General features: G+C 45.3%; 1 protein-coding gene across 1 annotated transcript in view; it reads right to left on the bottom strand.

The window, feature by feature from the left end:
• Window positions 1-20738, bottom strand: part of PCID2 (PCI domain containing 2) — a 91556-nt gene that overhangs the window by 25499 nt on the left and 45319 nt on the right. Inside the window, exons 8-10 of the mRNA XM_085622294.1 lie at window positions 19172-19275; window positions 2262-2337; window positions 2016-2157 (exon numbers count right to left, since the gene is read on the bottom strand). Of these exons, the coding sequence (XP_085478420.1) occupies window positions 2016-2157; window positions 2262-2337; window positions 19172-19275 (322 nt within the window). The remainder of the gene's footprint in view (window positions 1-2015; window positions 2158-2261; window positions 2338-19171; window positions 19276-20738) is intronic.

Raw genomic sequence — 20738 nt, 5'->3', positions numbered from 1 at the left:
CGGCGTGGCCAGAGTGAGCTTACCGTCCCATCCCAGATGTTTATTGACTATGTGCCACACCTGGACTGCGTGTGCTGTGGGGCCAGTCAATGGGAACCTGCCGGGCTTGGCGTAGAGAGCCCTAGTATAGTTGCCCCCCGGAAGCAACCACCTATCCATAGCGTACCCGGGATCATCCGGGCTGCAGTATATCCCGTGATTGATCGCCGCCAGCTGAGATGCCCAATAGTATTTTTTAAGGTCGGGGAGACCAATTCCCCATCGTACCAATGCAGGGTCCGCTTTGTGTATGCGATCCGGGGTCTACCGTCCCAGAGGAGACTTCTCTGGAGACTTTCAATTTCCTTAAAGTAGGAGATTGGAACCGGATCCAGGGTGTTCTGGAGAGCATACAAGAAACGCGGGAGGGCCATCATCTTGAAGAGGACAGCCCGTCCCAGCATGGAAAGAGGGAGGGATCTCCAACGTGCCACATCTGTTTTGAGGCGCTGCAGGGGCAGGTCCAAATTACGAGTAAAGCGCAATCTCGAATCCAGGGTCACATAAATCCCGAGATATCGGAAGCCCTCCGAAGCAATCGTTATTGGACAACTCTGCGGTATCGCAGGCGGATTGCCTGCCAGGACAATAATTAACGACTTGGACCAATTAAATGGATAGCAAATTTGCAGAACAAATACACATTAGCTGTTTACAATGAAAATTTGATTTGTCTTTGTTTTGCTTCAATCCCTGGAATATATGCAATTTGGGTACAAAGACTCGAAGCTGTTCAATTATTTCACATGTTGGGCTCTGAACTAATAAATTAGCTTGAATTTATTTATACTGTACCCAAGACAATGCATTTCGTGAATAAATCTTGTAATTGGGAACATGTGGGTTTTGTGTTACAGCGTAGCTACAGCAGTGCACAGACACTAAAAAAAACACACAGACTGCTCATGCCTCAAATGTTTTTTTGTCAATTTTGTGAAAACCGGGTTTCTTACCAACTGCACAACCATTGATATTAGATGCTGTATTATAACTGGTGAGAAAGTTAAATGTAGTTTCTGAAGAATGACTGTATTCCTTCCTCTTGCCCTCTGCCCAGTTTTTAACAAAGATTCATACATTGCCTTCAGTATTTCAAAAGAGTTCTGTGTAAAAAACTGAAGGCCACATTTTGGACTTCAAACCCACAAAAGAATCCAAGAAATAAAATGACTGGTTGATGTACTTGCCATGAAATTAAATAGACACAAATGAAAAAACAAGCATAGGCAAAGCCAATTGGTAATGCCTTTTGCGATCTATAGGCTTTCGCAATACTTTTTTTGCACTCAGCACAACATCCTTGATAATACATGCAAATGGAGTGGCATGGAAAGCCAACCAATGGTAAGCAATTGGCATGCCACAAACAGATATTCTCTGTATATTAGGCTTGATGTAAAAAGAAACATGTTGAAGACTACTGGTATATCAGTAAAATGTATGCCTAACACATAAAACCATGAACGACACTGAGCAATCCATGACAGCATTAAAAAAGTACACTATGTTCAAGGGTTTTTAAATGATTTTCCGACATTGTGTGCCCAAAAACAAAGCTACAATGATTAAGCTGAGCAACCTCACCTAAGTGGCTGGATTAGTTTACAGACAAAAAGCGAACTTATGAGCTAGTAAGTGTGCAAAAGACCCTAAGAAGCCCCTATGACCACTGTGATACATAAAGTTGCTGTATTGCAACACATAATGGGGCTGAAGCAAAACAATTCAAGGCAACTCCTAAATATCATGCAAGAAGACGGCAAGAAGCTGTTGATAGTTCTATTTTTCAACTCACTCCGAGATTGCTAATAACTCAGAGGCAATTTTAGTTTTGCATAAACATAAAAGTGTGTGTGCTAGAGGCTGTGCCCTTTTGAATTTGGAATATGGACTGTGCCACCTATTCTCAAGAGAACAGCACCCTATCACGTATTTGAAACCAAAAGGTTTACAGAGTGTTTGCCTAGTTCACATACCTTGTTTGAAATCGCTGTCAAACATAGCCTTCCGTCCAACATAATACTTGAATGTCAATCTCTGTGCCATAGTGTAATCATCTTTCAAATTTGAGCTATCAATAGCTCTAATTAAAGGTTTGCACAAGTGAAGCTTATTGATCTGCAAGAAGAGGAATGTTGGCGTTTAAGCGCGGTGTTTAAGAAGTCAAAAAGTACAATAAATGTGTGAAAAAGAAGAAACAGTCACTCAGGACAGGGTCACACCTTAAAGTAAATCTTGAACAGCTGATTCACCAGAAACAACATTCCCCACTTTTTGGAGTCGTCAATGCCAGCTCGACTGTAAGAAGAAAAAAATAAGACTGTCAAAATTTATACATATTTCACATTTTTTATAAAATAAACAGCATACAGTACTAAAAACAATTGAGAAAACCCACATTAATCAGTGCTTTTCGAAGTGACTCACATTAAACTGCTCTGTTTTTTGCAGCAAAGTAGTAGCTGCATATTAATGTGCTAAATATTGGGCCATAGCGTTCGGCTTTTACTCTACTTGTCTACATCAACAACAACTATTCTATACGAAAAACGCAAGAGATCAAGGATTAATTTTTCATTGATATTTTGATAATAACATTCAGAACAAACAGTACAGTTTCTTAGGCGCATACAGTGATTTTGTAATTTACAATTATGTGGTGATACTGCACAGCTGCATAACTTCTAACAGTAAAGCATCCCAATTTTAATGGTGTCAATCCATTTGCAGCATATATCAGTAGTCTCTAACCACATTTCGTTTTACCCACTATCCAGTACTCTTCAGGAACTACACATTTACCCACGTAGATGAAATTCTCTGGAGATGTGGTGCCCCAGGACCAGACCTCTCAAGGCGAGTTCCAACAGTAGCTCTCTCCGCCATTCAGCAGTGGATTATTTGCCTCATGTGCCCCTCTCAGCTCGCAATTCCAAGTATTTCGAAAGTGGACCATAAGAGATCAATGATTTAAGCTTTTTTGGAAAGGCTACTGGTTGATGATCAATGAAATACTCTCTGAAGTACATTAAATGGATATTTCAAGTCACCTCCTTCAGAATTCTGAGCTTACTGAAGGAACTTCTTGGCAACTTGTAATATCCTTATAATGTATAGTAGAGAATACTTTATTCAATACTCAAGGGTCATAACTACTACTAAATACAGAATCTTTGTGTACACTTTACCAATGTGCCTTATATTATGGAAACAGTCAGAAACTTACATTTGTCATTTCCCCATGAGTGAGAGAGAGTGAGCGCAAGGGAGGTTCCACACTGTTAGAGGGTATCTGATGCAAGGGTCATAAACACAACTAAATACAGTACCTTTTAGTACACTTTACCATAGTGCCTTATATTACAGGAACAGTCAGAAACGTTAAGTTTTGCCATTTCCCCATTGGTGAGAGGGTGAGCGCAAAAGAGGTTCCATGGTGTTAGAGGGCAACTGTTGCCAATATTTTCAGCATTTATTTGGCACAAACAATAATATTTAGAGGTCTATGCGAGCATGTTACCTTTATGTACAGCAAGTCAAAAAAATTATCCTATATCAGGACCTGAGGCGAGGATCATGCTTTCACTTTATTCACAGCAGCCATTTTATACATTATAAAGAAAACTACGATCCCATGAATCAATGGGAAACAGGAAACCATCTGTCCATCCAATCAGCATGTAACAGACCCTTCATAGTCCCTTGTTGACTCTCCTTTCACCTCGGTCTTTGCTGCTCCAGCAGCCTGCAGATTAGTGCCTGCGGCCTTCAGATTGCGCTTTTTTCCAGATTTTGCCATTGTATTCTGCATTCTTATTTACATGCGCTGCACGGCCGCGGGAATGCCTCAGAACTCCTTATGCAGCCCCTAAGGCTTATTAGGCCCTCTGCATTCCTATTAGGTACTTTGGCGTAGTGCGGTCTTCCAACCGCTAGAGGGTGTCTGCACGATTCTTAGCGCATCCTCACACTGAGGTGCATCGATGATGCACGCCTGGTGCGCTTGCCCCAGGTGGTTTCCCATCCTTCAGAGCAGTGCGACCAGCTGTGTCACAATTGTTTACCCCACTCGCCTGGAGTCTTACGCACAGACACCTGGGTTGGTATCCAAATTCGGCAAGTCCTGCTTGGATATACTTTGACGCCCCAGCAAAGGGCCTGTATTGGAGATGCCCAGCATCCTGATGACAGCGGGGAAACTGGCGTAAGTGCTCCTAGAGTGTCTCTTTCTGTTGGGGACAAGGACCCAGGCACTCCCAGTACCACAAGTCCACAGTTGCTCTATCAATTTACAAAGGGCATGTTGTGTACCCCAGGCTCTGCCCTTACTCAGCCCATGGGCTATACTTACCTGGAAACTCCCCAGTGACAATCACCCCTATGGAGACGCAGGACTCCTATGGAGGAGGAATGTGTGTCATACCTCCCCATCAATGACAATTTGTGTGAGGTGACTGATGCCTCTATCCATAAAGCAGTCTCCCAATCAGTGGTGCCCTTGGAGCAGAAACTCCTTAAAATGGTAGAAAGAGGTCTTAAACCCCTCAACCAGCTGGAAGAACCACATAGGCCCTCGACCCCTCTACCACCACGGCTGTCAGACGCAGCACACCCTTAGCCCAGAGGGAAGCGTGCCCGCGATCCCGGAGCCGACCATGATACCTCCGACAGACTCAAACGTGCATTTCTAGACCAGGCCACCCCCTTGGGTTGGAACTGTCCTCCCTTCCCTTGGCACGGGTACCTGACAAGAAGGTCTTGAACCCGGGGCGAGCTCCCCCACCTCTCCAGAACCACTAGATGGTGAAGGCTCTCCCATCGACTCCGACGGAGATATCGAACAAGACATGCCCTGGCACCAGTCTTCAGACCCCATGTCGCCCTCTGACAGCAATGATACCCACTCTCAGGGGTCAGAGATGTTGAACCTAGATGATCTGCTGCATCCACACTTATCGAACTGGGCACCAGCAGAGGAGGTGGCCACATACGTGGCAGGGAGGCCCCCAAGCCCCTGGATAAAGAGGTATGCAACAGCCCGAGGGCGGAATGCCCCCGTCCATCCCTGGAGGGCAAAGAGGCCCTTACCCCGAAATCAACCCTCAAATTGCTACCTTCCTAGTCAAATATTCAAGGATCCCAAAAATGGGACTGACCAACAAACTGCTTTACCTAGCTGGCCCTCTGACTAAAATCTGGACATGGCAGAGGATGCCAAAGCCTCAGATTCACTCATCTCCCCGGACACCTTATCGGGATGGGCCCACCAGGCCATCATATTCCTGGGTAACGCTAATTGCACCCTCTCCGCGGAGAGACACAGGCCACTCCTGATTCAGATCAACCCCAAATTGGGGGGGATTTGGCCACCTTGGAGGCTGGACATGGGGCTGAAGGAGGACTTTTTGGTGATCCCTTCAAAAGGGAATGGAGTAAATTTGTAGCCACATTTAACTCACTGGACAAAGCCCAGTCATCAATCACCAAGATCATCAACTCACGTGTTTTTACCGGGGCTGGCTGTGGTAGGGAGTATTCAGCCGGCCGTTTACAACACCAAGGTCCTTCCAGAGGTCAAACCTCCAAAACAAGGACAGTGGCAGGATCAGACCAGATTTGGGGCTTCTACCTCTCTAGAGGATGCCCTTTGCCACCAAAGCTCCAGAGGCAGTCCCAGAGGAGGAAACTCGCAAGGCTCCTCGCACAGCGAGTGTTCTCCCTTTTCCCCATGTAAGATTATGGGGCAGATTTTGCCCACATCCGGAGGATGGTGACGTCTGATGCATGGGTCCTTCAAACAATTCAGGGATTTCGCATAGAATTCTATGGGTCTCCGGTTCAACTCCTTCCTATGAGGTTCTACCAGTAGGCTGCTGCACTGATAGATGCAGAGGTGACCAACCTCCTTTCCAAGGGAGCTATCGCCCCTTTGACTCCTCACCTGAGGGAGTTCAGCAGCAACCTATTCCTGGTAGAGAAACAGGACGGTGATCAATGACCAGCCATAACCCTCAGGGAATTCAACGAGTGGCTGGTCTTCCGCCACTTCAAGATGGAGGGCATCCATCTTTTACAGGATCTTCTCTGTCCAAACGATTGGCTGGTGCGTCTGGATTGCAAAGATGCATACCTAACAGCGCTGATTTACCCACCACACCAGAGTTTACTGCAGTTTTTCTGGAGCCAACAGACGTTCAAGATCACGGAGCTTCACTTTGGGCTTACCGCCGCTCCTTGGTACTTTACCAAGGTCCTGAAGTCCGTGGGGAACACCTCTGAGCACAGGGTATATGCCTTATAATATACCGGGACGACCTTGTCCTCATGGACCAACGTCCAGACACCCTGAGATCATCTATGGCCAACAATCAACCTGCTCCAATCCAGGGCTTCATCATGGAGTAATATTAGGTTCTATGCCCGTCTCAGGTGAGGTGTTGGAAATTCTCCACCCGTGGAAAATGGTCCGATCAATAACAAGCTCGCCACACCAACTGCCTGGAGTTACTGGTGGGTCCTTCGCAGTGAAATGCTAGACCAAGGAGAAGGCTCAATGTTGCGTTCTCCTCAAAATGGATAATGTAGTGGCGGTTCGTTACATCAACCATATAGGGGATACCAAATCCAAGCCCTTTTCAGACCTAGCCCAAAGTTTCTGGAAATACTGCCTCAAGAATCAAATCTCGGTCATGGCAAAACACCTCCCAGGTTCAGCCAACCCAAAAGCAGACTGTCAGTCACAATACCTCCAAGATCTCAGCCTTTGGAGTATGGACCAATCTATGTTTCAAGTACTACAATCCAGATGGGTCCCTTCACAGTGGCTCTGTTTGTTTTCCCACTGGATCACCAACTGGACAGATATTTCAGCTGGAGGTCAGATCTCTATGCTCTATAGGATTTGGCAAAAGGCTCCCCTTTACCCCCGTTCTCCAAGATTATGAGACTATCGGGCCAGGTCCGGAGACAACAAACAGACGTAGTGGTGGTGACCCCCTACTGGAAATTTCTTAGGATTTTTCAAACCATCTACTCTTTTTTCCGGGGTTCCTCAAAGATCCTTCAGGCAATCTTCACCAGCTGGCTTTGGAAGGTTTTCTACGGCTTATGGCATGGAGGATTACCGGGGTCGATGGAAAGTCCTGGGACTTATGAGCCAGGCTGCAGACTTACTCTCAAAGGCATGGGTGGCCTGTACCATTAAACAATATCGTTCAGCCTGGTCCAGATGGATGGGTTGGTGTCACTAGAGCCACCTGGATCGCATGAGAGGACAGGAAGTGTCCATATCCTGAATTTCCTGGCCTCACCCCCTTCTGAGGGTCTGGCATACAGATCTGTCAACACCATCTGACAGCTCTTTCAGCAGGGCATTCCTTGATTGAAGGATATTTGGTAGGTGAACATCCGCTAGTTTGAACATTTTTCAAAGGCATTCGACTATCGCTACCCCCTGAACCAATATACTCATACGCATATCGGATGTCAGAGCTCTTGACATCACAGGCAGAATCTTTACCACTGATGGGGTTACCTTCCAAATCTCTAGACGAACGAAGACTAACTCCAGGGTTGTCTCATACTAGTGTTCTCCCAAACTATGTGTGGTTCGATGTATAAAGGTCTTCAAAGCCATGACAGAGGAACGTTGTCCTGCAGGAGAACGCCAACTCCTGAAGGCCATCAGAAAGTCTCACAAGGGAGTTTCCTCCCCCTATCATAGCGAGATGGGTTCCATGGGCAATGCAGTAATCTGGCAATAATACAAAGGTGTTTGGTGCACACTTCACCAGGGGAGCGATGGCATCCAAAGCGTTCACCTTGGAGGCACGCTTTGAGGACAACCTAAATGTAGCTGATTGGTCATCAGACTATGTTCAAACGATTTTATTTTAAGCCACTTGACATCGTGGTGGCTCTGGTGGTTGACAAGCTTTGAACAAGCATAATCCTCGCCTCTGGCCTGATATAGAATGAAAAATTCCTAGCTTCTGTAATGGAAAGTTTCAATTCTAATAAGGAGACGGAGGCAAGGATTATCCCGCCCACAGGGCAAAGATCACTTGTCCCACTCAGTATTGAGAACCCTGTATATGGAGGGAACACGTTGTAAATTTTAGAGTAAGCAACTCATGTTCAGAAAGTGTTACAAATTAGGGTTTTAAGTTATAATCATGTGGATGTTATGAACACTATCTTAGATAGTTTGTTCAGTAGTTTTGTTAAGTTGATAGGGAGGATTTGAACTCAACAATTTCCTTTGTTCCACATGGGCTGAGTCGACTAAAGAAGACTAGGCTGGAGGGATTTTGGCAGATGTCACATGAAGAAAGAGGGGGAAGGAGAGTCTTCAAGGGGCTATGAAGGGGTCCTTACATGCTGATTGGATGGATGGTTGGTTTCCTGTTTTCCATTGATTCATGGGATTTGTACTTTTGTTTAGAATGTTGAAAATGGCTGCTGTGAATAAAAGTGAAGGAATTGAAAGCAGAATCCTCGCCTCCGTGTCCTTAATAGAATTGAAACGTTCCATTACGGAAGCTAGGAAATTTCAAATTCGGACCTTCACCCATTTGATGGCTTGTAACTAAAAAAGGTTGTGCTAATCCAGGTGGTCAGTATACTGTCAGCAAATTTGATTTTGTTGGCAAGAAAGGTTAGAATGCCAAGACACATTAATCTGTGGATCATGCACAGCAGTTCTTCCAGAGTCCTAAGAACATCCAATAATATAGCCCACTATCATATCTCAAATTGCATACTACCATATGATCAGTACATAATGAACAATGCCACTTTATGTGAGGAGCATTTGTACAGAACCATTGCACTATTTCTATGGTCCTGCTGGAGAAAAGATTGTCAATAAATATTGTTTGGTGCCGTTTAGCGTTGGTTCATATTAAATAGCAGCCATCTATATCCAGTCATGAACCTATGAAGTACAGTAAGTGTGTGTGTGCCAAAAGATTGTGCTGTTTGTTTCGTCCTGATGCGTTGCACGATTGTTTAATTTTAATCTTAAGAAGGCTTTTCACATAGGAGGCAATTATGTGTGGATGTAGGTGTAGCAGATTTAGTTCAACCTATTCTAAATGGTTGATGTGTATGCTGGAGAGAGAATAAGGACATACTTCTGAGCCGACACCCATAACCTATATTAGTAGGGGTGCCACAAACCAGGCTAAACATAGCAGCAACCTAGGAGCTCCACTGGCCATGCACAATGCACAGCATAATCCTCCACCTCATTGCACTTATCTGGCTTCTTATAGCTCACACTCTGGAATACTTACCTGTGCTGACCTGCTGGGTGAAGATGGTTATGAATCTTAGGAGCCTTAAACCCACAAAGCGACAGAATGGGAGGCATAGGGGGTGAGAGGGTCTGCTGGTGAACATGCAGGTGGGGCATAATGACATCTATGCCAGGGTCCCGATGAGGAGGTCCAATTTACAAAGATGAGTCTATATTTCGTGCTAGGCTGTGCTTGACGACCAGTAACCTTCTAGACTGGTGACAGCTGCCATCTTCTGTGATGCGGGGCAGATCCTACAGGAGTTCCATGACAACTGTTGGGCGGGAGCAGCTGCTCGAGCAAGGAAGTTGGACTGAGAGGACATGTATTCTTCCTCTTGGTGCTCACTGACCAGAGCACCTTGTGTGGCTGTTAGCTGTGCCAGCTTTCAGTGCTCTATGCTCCTGCTTCAGCATGTGAACATTGATATGGTGCTAACTACTCCTATATGGAGCACTAAAGCACATGCCTAAATGACTACCATGCTACACCTTAAAAAGTATGTGGCTGGAAGGGTGTTGTCTTTGTTTTGATCCAGTGTAGGAAGTGTTTCTATGTCGTGCGTGATGACCACAGAGGTGAGATTATGGTGTTACAGGACTGCTATAACCTATTGTTGTTGGTTGGTGCATCTTCCTTATTTCTGTTCTGTCCCTTGCTGCTCAGCCATGAATGATGTCACTTGGAATGTTGAGTGTGTGGGATTGGAGGAGATGGCAGTTGGAAGAGATGGGCTGAGCAGCAGGGAGGCTGCTCCTGGTGGGGCTTTATATGAGCATTACATGGACTTTGTGACTTAACCAATAAACCTACAACTTGTTCTACGTGACCTGTCTATGAGACAATCTTCATTTTAACAAGGACGCAGCACGTAGCAGTCTGAAGCATCAAAGTGTGAGAGGTAGGAGTGCAGTTATTGAGTTTCGGTAAGCTGACATATTTGATTGACTCTGCAGATCCATTAATCTTATGATTACAGTCCACTACGCTTCTTGCCGCACAGAGTTCTTCATTCTGAAAATGTTGTTCAAGTTTATGGCCCTGTGAAGGCAGACGTTGAAGGGGAGATGGTCAAGAGATTAGCTGGGATGGACTTAGTTATATTCATCCCCTATATAGATGCCATTGTGAGATGTCAAGAAGCAATCATAAAATGTACTTAATTGGGACTTGCAGTGGTGGAATAAGTTGCAGTCCCAAAGAGGCCAGCCATTAGTGGTAGATCTCTTCAGTTATTACATGCCTGTTCCAATGATGATGGTTTGTTGCTGTGGACTGGTTCAGTACTGGGAAATAGACAATAGACTTGACCTGTAGTGGTTTTGTCTTATGTGAGGGAATGAGGGCAAAGTAGTTTAAGAGAATTAATGTGCAGCCTATTTGAACTACAAGCACCTCTATGACCGCTAAGGGTTATGTTAACAGTAGGAAGATTCATTTTTTTCTCGCCCGGAGTACAGAGTACTATTTTGTTTGCATTGCTTTAATCTAATTTGTAGGTATAGAGGTCTATTTTCTTTGGGAGGTTCAGTGGTCAATGCACAGTGCCTTGAACACTGGAGTGCTTGCAGGACTAGTGTCATGCATTCTCTGGGGAGCTGAAGGAGGAGCAGTATGGCAGGAGTGTTTTGGATTAGTTGTTTTTTGTGTATGATGAAACTGGGGGCACCAAGGCATTCGAGCTTGGTGATTTCAAATGCAAAAACACCCTGGGAAGATGTGTTGCAGTCACCATTCTTTAGAGGGTGGTCTTTGTGACTCCATCGCTGGAAAATTGCCTGCGACACCTCTGGATGCAAGGCCTTTGTAATCCACGAGGCGCCTGGGGCTGGGTTCGCCTGCCCTGGCATTAACCCCTTCAGCGCGGCGCGGATTTCCGCGCCACGCTGAAGGTTCCGTGCGCGGGCGGGGCCATGACGGAACGGTTCCGTCATGCGCACAGCGCAACCGACGTGCATGACGGAACCGTTCCGTCATGCGCGTCGAAGGGGTTAAAATATCCCAACAGGTCATTCACCATTAGAGTAATCCCTTGGCAGTCTAGCCACTTCCAGAGGTGCAAGGCCTTTCGGCACAGGGTCCATCCAGGACCTCATTACGCATTACTTGTTGCATTACCACATGGTGGTGGTGCTGCCCGTGAGAACCTGCACCAGCCTTCCTTTGATGATGGGCAGGAAAGCCTTCAGTGCCTCATGACTCACCCTCAACTCCAACAAGTTGATGAGTTGTCAAGTTTCTGCCGGTGACCAGTGCCCTCTGATCTTCACCTCTCCGAGAGAGCCTCCCGATCCCAGCAGTGATGCACCATGACCACTGTCAGCTCTGAATGGGGGGGCAAGGAGAGGGGTTTACTGTAGACCTAAATGTGGTTAGTAGCCACCACTGCGGATCTTTTGCAATCTCCTCTGTAATCAGGATGCAATCTGAAAGATTTCCCTGATATTATGCCCACTAGAATTTAGGTCCCACTGCTAGGCCCGCTTGTGCCATATGGCCTGCCACACCGGTAGGATGCCAACAATCCTAGCACCCTCAAAGTCATCCGCACGGAGATCCGGGACAGAGGCTGAAACATCGGAATCTTACCTAGAATGGAGTGTGCTTTCTGTTACGAGAAAAGGCAAGGAATCCTACCATATCCAGAATGGCTCAGATGAAATGAGTGTATGCAAATGATTAAGGTATGACTTCTGTTAATTGCTAGTAAACCCCAACAAAGCTAGGGGGTTCGCCTGTGTCTGGTGGTGGTCAACAACAACCCGAGTTGAGCATTCCTTCAACAGTCAGCAGTTGAGGTAGGGAAGGAATGGTACCACAGCCTCTGTAGATGTGCTCTAACCACCACAATCACTTTCGTGAACAGCCTAGAGACACTGGTGAGGCATAAGGGGAAAAGTGCAACCTGAAAATGCACCTGGCCCAACAAGAACCACAGGCAATACCTGTGGGCCTGCAGGATGGTGATGTGCAACTAAGCATCCTGCAGGGCCAACACAACCACCTTGTCTCCTGGGAAGACAGGACCTGGGCTACCGTGGGCATCTTGAATTTATACTTCTGCATGAAGGGGTTGAGAGGGTAAAGATCCAAAACAAGATGAAGGCCTCTGGCCTTCATCGGCACAAAGAAGTAGCAGAAGTAGCACACAGTTCCTACTTCTGAGGCCGTATATCCTTCCATGTGGCCTTTTTTGCCCAAAAGGGCCTGGACTTCCTTCCTGAAGACAGACAGATGGTCCTTTGCCAGCCACCCTGAAGGAAGTGGAAGGTGAGGTGGGGTAGAAAAGAAGGTAAGAGCACAGCCCGGGAGGATATTTTGAAGGACCCACTTGTCCATCATAATGGCTTGCCACCCCTGGAAGAAATATCGGATACTGCCTCCGACATGGTGGCTGTGTGCCGGCAAAGACACACTAATGTGGTTTCATGGTAGCGGTCACAGGAAGGGTGGGGGACTGAGCCACAGGCAGTCTCTGCTGTCCTCGTGGTCTCTGGGAGCTGCAACCTCTGCCATGAAAATGCTTAAAAGCCTGGTGTGCTGGAGGAGGTGTTAAAGGACAGGAAATACTCTGTCTTAGTCATGAAAAGGGCGAAACTGCTGGTGGGATTGCCTTGCAGAAGCAGACAGGCCCAAGGAAGGTGCCTTAGCTCGGCTCTCTTTAGAGTGCTCCAAGCACGAGTCAGCTATGCATCGAAAAAGGTGAGTTCTGTTAATAGGCATGTCCAGTAAAGAAGTCTGGATGTCCCTGGAAAACCCAGTGTACCTCATCCAGAAGTGAGGTGAAGAGCCACAATGGTGCCTACTGCACGCCATAAGCAATCACTCGTGTCCAGTCCTGGGCGTACTACTAAATTTGCTGCATTGTGGTCATCCTGAATCATCTGTGTGAGAGACAGTCGAAGGTCATCTGGAACAGCCAGTAAGATCACATCCCTAACAAAAGGGAATGGAATGGGGATAACGACCAAGGAGACAGCTGGAATTACCCAATCTTACAGCAAGACTCGAGGAGGAGAAAATTATTTTGCTAAAAATCTCTATTTGTTTGGACTCGCAATTGGGATGAGTGGTAGGAAAAGCATTCGGTTTGTCCCCGATGACAGATGTTTGAACCAACAGACTCTCCGGAGTGGGATGTTGAGTTAGGATGGTAGGGTAACCAGGCGCAGGGCAATGGTGATGGGCAACCGGTGAATTAATGGGCGACTCTGAACAGGGCTTGGCCCAAGTATCCAAAAAGGTATCAGTAAGTGCTTTGTTGTATGGTAACAGTAGTTCAATGGGGGCCTGACAAGGTTGCAAGGCTTTGGTCAATACATTGGCTTTAAGTTCCATGGGTGGCAATTGAAGGTCTAATACTTAAGCTGCCAGTGATAGAGATGCTTTACTCTGTAGAAGGAACCTCGGCCGAGGTGCAGGGATCAATGGCATCCAGAAACTTTTTATACCAGTTGTCCTCATCATATTGGGGGAACATAATCATCCCAGTCATCATAGTTGTCGGTTTCAGTCTGCGCAATAAAGTGATGTAGAGAGTCTGAGTCCTAGCATGCGGTAAGGGCAAAGAATCAGAATCAGCAGGATTGCAAGATGTTGCGAGCCGGTCGGCGCCTGGTACAACTTCGGTCGAGGTTGTGGCGGAACTAGTTCGGAGTTAGATAGCACTGTAGGCTGTACATGTTCATCTAGCGTCGATGCAAGTGGGACTGGCGCAGGAGATGGCGCCAGAGCCGAAGCAGGCACCAAAGTCAGTGTTACAGCCAGAGTGGATCCAAGGGGTAAAGACAGTGCAGAGGGCAGACCCACCGGCGGAAGTCCGACTGGAGGCCCCTGTGTTTCTTGGCACCTGAAGGTGCACCAGAGAACCCATAAAGTGCTGCAGCATAGCCTCTCTAAAGGCATCTACTTGCTGGCTTGTCGCCGATGGACATGGAAAGTCAGAGTCGGGACCAAAGATGGAAATGGCTCAGATGGAAATCAGGAGTGCAACAAAGAGGCCCGTTGATGCCCTCACAACCTCTCTGGAGTTTGATAGTGGGGGAGAGAGGTTTTGAGTTTTGATTTCTAATGTTTCTTCTTTGAATTACCCAAACAAGGACAAGCTGCTGGGACAACTGTGGAACAGAACCATTGTTTGGAATTCTTATGTTTGGGGAGATAGAGTTTGTCTTTGTGTTCTCGTACAGCTTTCAGGTTCATCTGGGAGCAGTTACCACATGCATTGGAATCATGGCTGCAGAGGCATCATAAACAGACTTCGTGCAGGTCCATCACAATTTGTGACAGTCCCTGTGGTTTTAGGGTGAGACATTTTCCTTGCTCATGGGATAATTTGTTGACAAAATGTATGGTCAAGGACAAGGGAAAGGCTCCTGATACACGTCTGAAGGCACGGAAAGAAAGGAACTGCTATCAGCGTGCAGAGGGGAGGCACTTATACGTAGCTCCACTTGTCATTTCTAAAGTGGAGCGACATTGGGGCAGATCCACATGATCATACCAGCACACAGGAGACCTGCTCTGAAACTTTTCAGATCCAGTATGACACCCGTGGATTATTCAAAAGGTCGGGAATCTAGGATTATACGTATCCATCAGAAAAACTTTGATATCAAGACTGAGACACAACAGCTGGTACACATATCTCCAGTACTAATTAAAACAGCTGGAGGAAAAGCTATGGTCACAATGGAAACTGGTAGCACAGTCTGTTTTTGGCCATATAAATAGAATAGTGTGACACAGAATGGAAGTTCACAACTTGGTCACAGGCAGAGCCAACAGGAAATATGCAGATATGAATGATCTTGCAGGTGGTCACCTTTGAGTTGTTTTAATGGAACAACAATTATTAGAATGACCACGTTGTATTGTAATTAAGGAACAATCTAACCTTCCACTTAGCAGTCTCTCATTTTCCATCCTTTCTCCCGTAGCCACCTTGCTAAATTGGCTAGCAGATGGCAAGTAAAAAAGCAACATTCACTGATTATAAGTACAAAGATAGGCTCTTTCCAAGATATTTCTCAGACCAAATCGATAAGGAAAAAATAAAACACTACTGCTCATACCAAAAAAATAACGAGCTCAACATTAGGAAAAACAAGAAAATATGAAGGCACAACTGATTGAGCATTTGAAAGAAAATATATTGGAGACACACTACCAGGTGATGTGGCTGGATAAGTAAATGGTAAAATACATCAATGCTTTCTTAACCCGCCCCCAGCATGACAGGCGACTCTCTGAAAGTCTAACTCAGCCAGACAAAGGATTTTTTTCTTATGCATGAAATATATCAGATTAGAAGAGCATTTGGAGGTCTTATGATTAGTGATAGAGAAGAAACGCAAATTAGAAAAAGTAAGGCAAATGTGACAGTTCAAAGTAATGTCTGGGTCAAGTAGAAGTTTGAAACATATCCAAAATAACTGACACTACTTCAAAAAACATATGCAGCAAAACTTGCGTTGGTGAGACAATAACTGAATAATTTCATCCCCAAATCCTGAAAATGATCGAAGGCAAATGTTGACTTCACCAACAATGTAAATATAGAAATAAATATTTAATTTTTAAAATCTTCAGCTTTCAAGATCTAGGTATCAGTAATCTTATTTTGGGGCCAACCCTGGGTTTGCTACTTGGTACTTTACATTTGATAATAGATTCATAAACATCCATTATTGTTATCATTTTACAATGAGCTTTTCTGTCTCCGTTTTTTTTTTTTTTAGGAAGCCTTGCAAAGCACAGAAGACTACATGATCTCTAGTACATCTATTCCCTGTTGAACTCGCACTTCAACATGTTTTCTTATTTTTAAACTATTCTTATTATCTGAGTTTTTAATAAACCACTAAATGTTTATTTCTGCTTGCCCTAGTATCCTGCTTTTAATACATATTTTAGTTATTTTCCCAGAACAAGACTGAGCCAAAGTGGTTTCTCAGCAAACTTGCAATGGGAGCAATTCCATGAACATTTTATACATTTTGCAGTTGCACCTTTTTAGGTCTCGGCTAGCGAAGGCTGCGCTTGCGCGGTCTAGCTTGGCGAGATTTAACGTTTTTCAGTAGTGGGGCTTGAACCCGCCCTCTTATCCATTGGCTGGCTTCCTAAACGGAGGCCAGCCATTGGAGGAGAGGGTCGTCTGTCCATTTAAGCCCCATCTTTTTCGGATTCGGGGGCGTGTTTTTTAGTTTCTTTCTCTCCTCTGGAATGTAAACATTCCAGCCAATGGGAAGAGGAGAGAAAGAAAAACACGCCCCAGAATCCGAAAATGACGCTGCGTTTCTCCGAGGCATTTCTGCTTGACCTCGGAGAAAGATGGTGGTGTTCATGGCATCATCCCCGTCCACCATGGTACCCCGTACACGGCCCAGCTGGTGCTCGTCCTCCCATCTCCGCGTCAGGATTAAGAGATTTGGCCCAGAATCACATGATGGTGAGCCGACGCCGAGACTCAAATCTGGTGTCCCAGTACTATTTTTTAAACCCTGTAAAGTATACTTTTATAACAGTACCGAAAGATTTTTCTGTAGCCACTGAAGCTTGTAGGGTTTAGAAGAGGATGATTAAAATTTAGAGTTCAGTAATAACACAAAATAGGTCTGCCGCTGCATATCACCCTGCATTGTAGTCCCCATCGTTTACAAATGGCCGCCATGCTTCCCTGGAGGCTTTGCAGATCGGGCGCCATGTGCGTGATCCCCCCCCCCGCTTGTGCGAAAGGCCAGCCCTTGCCTGCACGAGTGGATTTCACACCTCCTTCCCGCACTGCACAGCTCTTCCGAGTTACGGTCCAACCCTGGTGAGGCGTTTGTTTGTCCAAACTCTTGACAACTGCCGGTAGTCAGTTAACGTCAGTTAACGCAGAAGGCCTCCCTCAGAGAGGGCCAGTACGCGCGGGACGGCGACCTGGTGTTCCAACGCCCCCGGTGCATCGGCAGCACCGGGTGAGGTGAAGTGCACCCCCACGACCCACTGGTGGACGGAGTGACAAGGTGCGGTACCCAGGGTGGCAGCGGCGGGACCCTCCTCAGTGCCGTGGGGAGAGGGGAGCCTGGCAGGCCGGGGGATGACAGGACCTCCAGCCTGAGAGCCCTGGAGCCAACTCCTTACACTCTTCACACCTCCCCCCCCTCCCCGTCAGGGTCCACTGAAGAGCCTACACCTGACAACACCTGATCTCGCTGTCATTCCGCGACTTCCTGGAGAGTTCCCCCCCCAGGGGTAATGTACACTCCGGCTCCCACCCCTGAGAGGTCACACATTACCGTCACCTCCGTTAAGAGAGCGCCTCCAGCCAGCGGACCACCGCAGAGGGCCTTCCTGGAGAAGAGAGACGAGAGTGGTCTCTCACTGTGGGTACACCCCCACTACCCCCCAACAGGGGAGAGGGGGTAGAATTAGAGAGCACCCCCACTTCTGATAAGTGATGCAGGCCCTCACCTTCAACCCTTCCTTGTTCCTTCCCTGCACCCCAGGTACAGAGGCCCCCCACCCCCAAGTGTCTTTCAAGGACCAGGAAAAACTTTTCCTTCGCGTGACACACCCATAATCCAAATAAAGACATGCCAGGTACCTCAATGAAATAGTACAAATAATTCCAGTCTGAAATAAAACCTCCCCGTGAGGCTCTTCTCTGGGTTCAGCCCCACCACGGTGGAGTCGTAGGGCTGACACCTGTCTGGCGAGCATGAACCCCTCTGAACCGCTGGAGTCCTGCAGGTCGGCGTGTGCGGACAGTATGCCTCAGTATTCACCATCCTAACCATGTTTCAAATATTCAGGCTATCACCGGTGGGCTCTGACCAGTTGGAAGCAAAGGAAACACTTCACTTTTAGATCCAATGCTTCAAGAATATATCTGCTTCTCGGGCCACGCAGATTACTTTTAGCGCGGGTGCTTACCAAGTCAACTACTATAAACCCTTCTTGAAATGTCCTTGTTTAAAATACCTTAACCGTACATATGATAACTCCTGCTCCTCCTGAATTTCATTACAAAATGTAATTACACTGGTTATAAAACTGTATTTGATTTTCTGCTCACTCCTCTAAAGTTATTTGCAAAGGTGCTTGATTTGGGGGAAAAAAACTCCCTGAAAATCGCAGATAAAAGTAAGAAAAGGGTAAACTCTGCTGTGCATTATTGTTTACGCTATGGTAAACCTTGCCTCCTAACTTATACCCCATTGAGTCTATAACAACTAAATATTGATATTCATTGAATTCCAAAATGCCTTTAGTTACTATGAGGGGCTAAGAATCGTTTGACTTCTTGTTTACATCGGTTTTAAAAATTCGAAAATGAATGACTTTGTATAGTTTTAATAAGTTTGTTTTCTCTTAAAATTGATTTATTTTCTCGCTCCTTAACCTTTGTTTTTGTTGTGTGTGTATGTATATAGATGACTCTGTGTGGGTGGCTCTGTGTGTGTGGGTGGCTTTGTGTGTGTGGCTCTGTGTGTGGGTGCAAATGCAATAGGTCTCGCATTTGAGAGTGATTAAGCTATTGACATTGTAAATAACAATGCCGTTTGTTTAAATGTTTTAAAAACAAAAACATAAACAAAAATAATGTCATGAGCAATGCCAATAGCTCTAACTTTAACAATGCAGAGACCATTGCATTGTAAATGCTTGTTGAATATGTGAACATTTTTAAATAGTGTATTTATTTCTCAGACAGGCACAGTATCAGTTTCAGTTCTACTGCATAGAAGAAAGTGTACGGGTTTTCCCCTAAAAAGAGTCTCACAATGATTATAAAGAAACTGTGGTTATGCAAACAATAAAATACAGGAAAAATAGAAATTACTCACGTGTCACTGGCACAGACTCTAAAGCAACTCATTAGGATTTCAGCCGCCTTTTCCAACATATCCCCAAGTTTGCCTTTTCCTTTCTTTACTAACTGCTGATCAGCCTAGTGAGAAATAAGACAACATTTAGACTTGACAACCAATTATCAAGTCCTGATTATTTACTTCTAGCACAACTAACTGTAATATTCTAAGAAGTGCACACCACATCTTGCAATAAGCATTGGCAAAGTCAAGAGGTCTGGCATTGGGCACCAGTCTTTTGGCTTTGTCAATGATGGTTTTGTTTTGTCATGTTGCAAACCTTTACTGTTGGGGAAGCTGCCGGACCCTCGTCATTCTCAAAAGAAAAAGAAACACCATTGGCTAAAAGCAAAACTATTTTGTTGGTCTCAAAGCCCACGTTGGCATTTCTTTACCTTTCACTTAAGAGAATTATTTTGTGTAGAAATGTTCTCCTTGTGAAGGGGAAGAACGCTGTTACTCAGAGTGAAGTTAGCCAAAATCTGCCAATGCTGTACGCTGGAATGTGTGTGAATTACATAGTAACATGCCAATGGATGAAATGGGCTGACAAACTCGCTTTTAGTATATTATACATATCGAATAAAGTGACTACAACAACAATATTATACATATAACTTTATTAGAATCTATTATCTTGGCCAACACCACACCTAAAAGCACCTGATCAAAGAGAACTCTGCTGGAAATTAATAATGCATTATGTTGCCATATACCGGTAATAGTAGAGCCTAGAAGTTGTAAAACATCTTCTTTATGAGGGAACCATCAGTTTGGACATGGTTATTGATATCTCAATGCAATCTGAAGGCATTCCACAAGGCACCAGGCAAATCATAGTTGGGGGACCCCTGTTCGGAACAACTTTGAATTTATTACCCACTTCGACCTAATTCAAGCCCTTATGACACAAAACAATATTCAAACATGTGCTAAATGTTCAGAAACAGAAGGACACAAAAACAGCCGAAAGCACAGGCTGCTCAGCATACAACAGCCAAGGACAGCTAAAGGAAGTTTGAACAAGCATTGCATTTTTTACACTGGAGTCTAAATTTCTTATCGTGCAACAAAATATTTTACGTGTAAATCATTGTCTAACCAGCATGTTCTTCTCCCTGTATGGAAACACACGCTAAGAGTGAACTAGTGGAAGTTTAGTCGGCTAGTGGATAATCACTTAAATTTGTAACTTTAATTGCTGAATATTCCTTACCACATAAAACCTCCTTTACAGCTAGCTTTCCCAATTCAGCAATAAAAATCAAAAGACTACTCTAAGGATTTTCATCATTCCCTCTGGTTAAACCTGATCATTTGCTCCTAAATTCTTTCCCCCAAAACTTTTTACATGCACTCCATCCTTGCTTGGACTGATCAGGAGACTTCTCTACTTTCAATAATGTATAAGTTCTGCAAGGACTCTGGAGCATGTCTTCCAGGATCTTCCCTTTCCTGCCTTCCTTTCAATATTTATGCATGTATATATCTTTGTTCAGCTCTTTCTACTATACCAGGTGAACTTCCAAATGTATGCTGACAA

This window comes from Triturus cristatus, chromosome 8 (assembly GCF_964204655.1).
Source record: "Triturus cristatus chromosome 8, aTriCri1.1, whole genome shotgun sequence".
Classification (NCBI taxonomy): Eukaryota; Metazoa; Chordata; class Amphibia; order Caudata; family Salamandridae; genus Triturus; species Triturus cristatus.
This window is presented reverse-complemented; position numbering and strand designations above follow the sequence as displayed.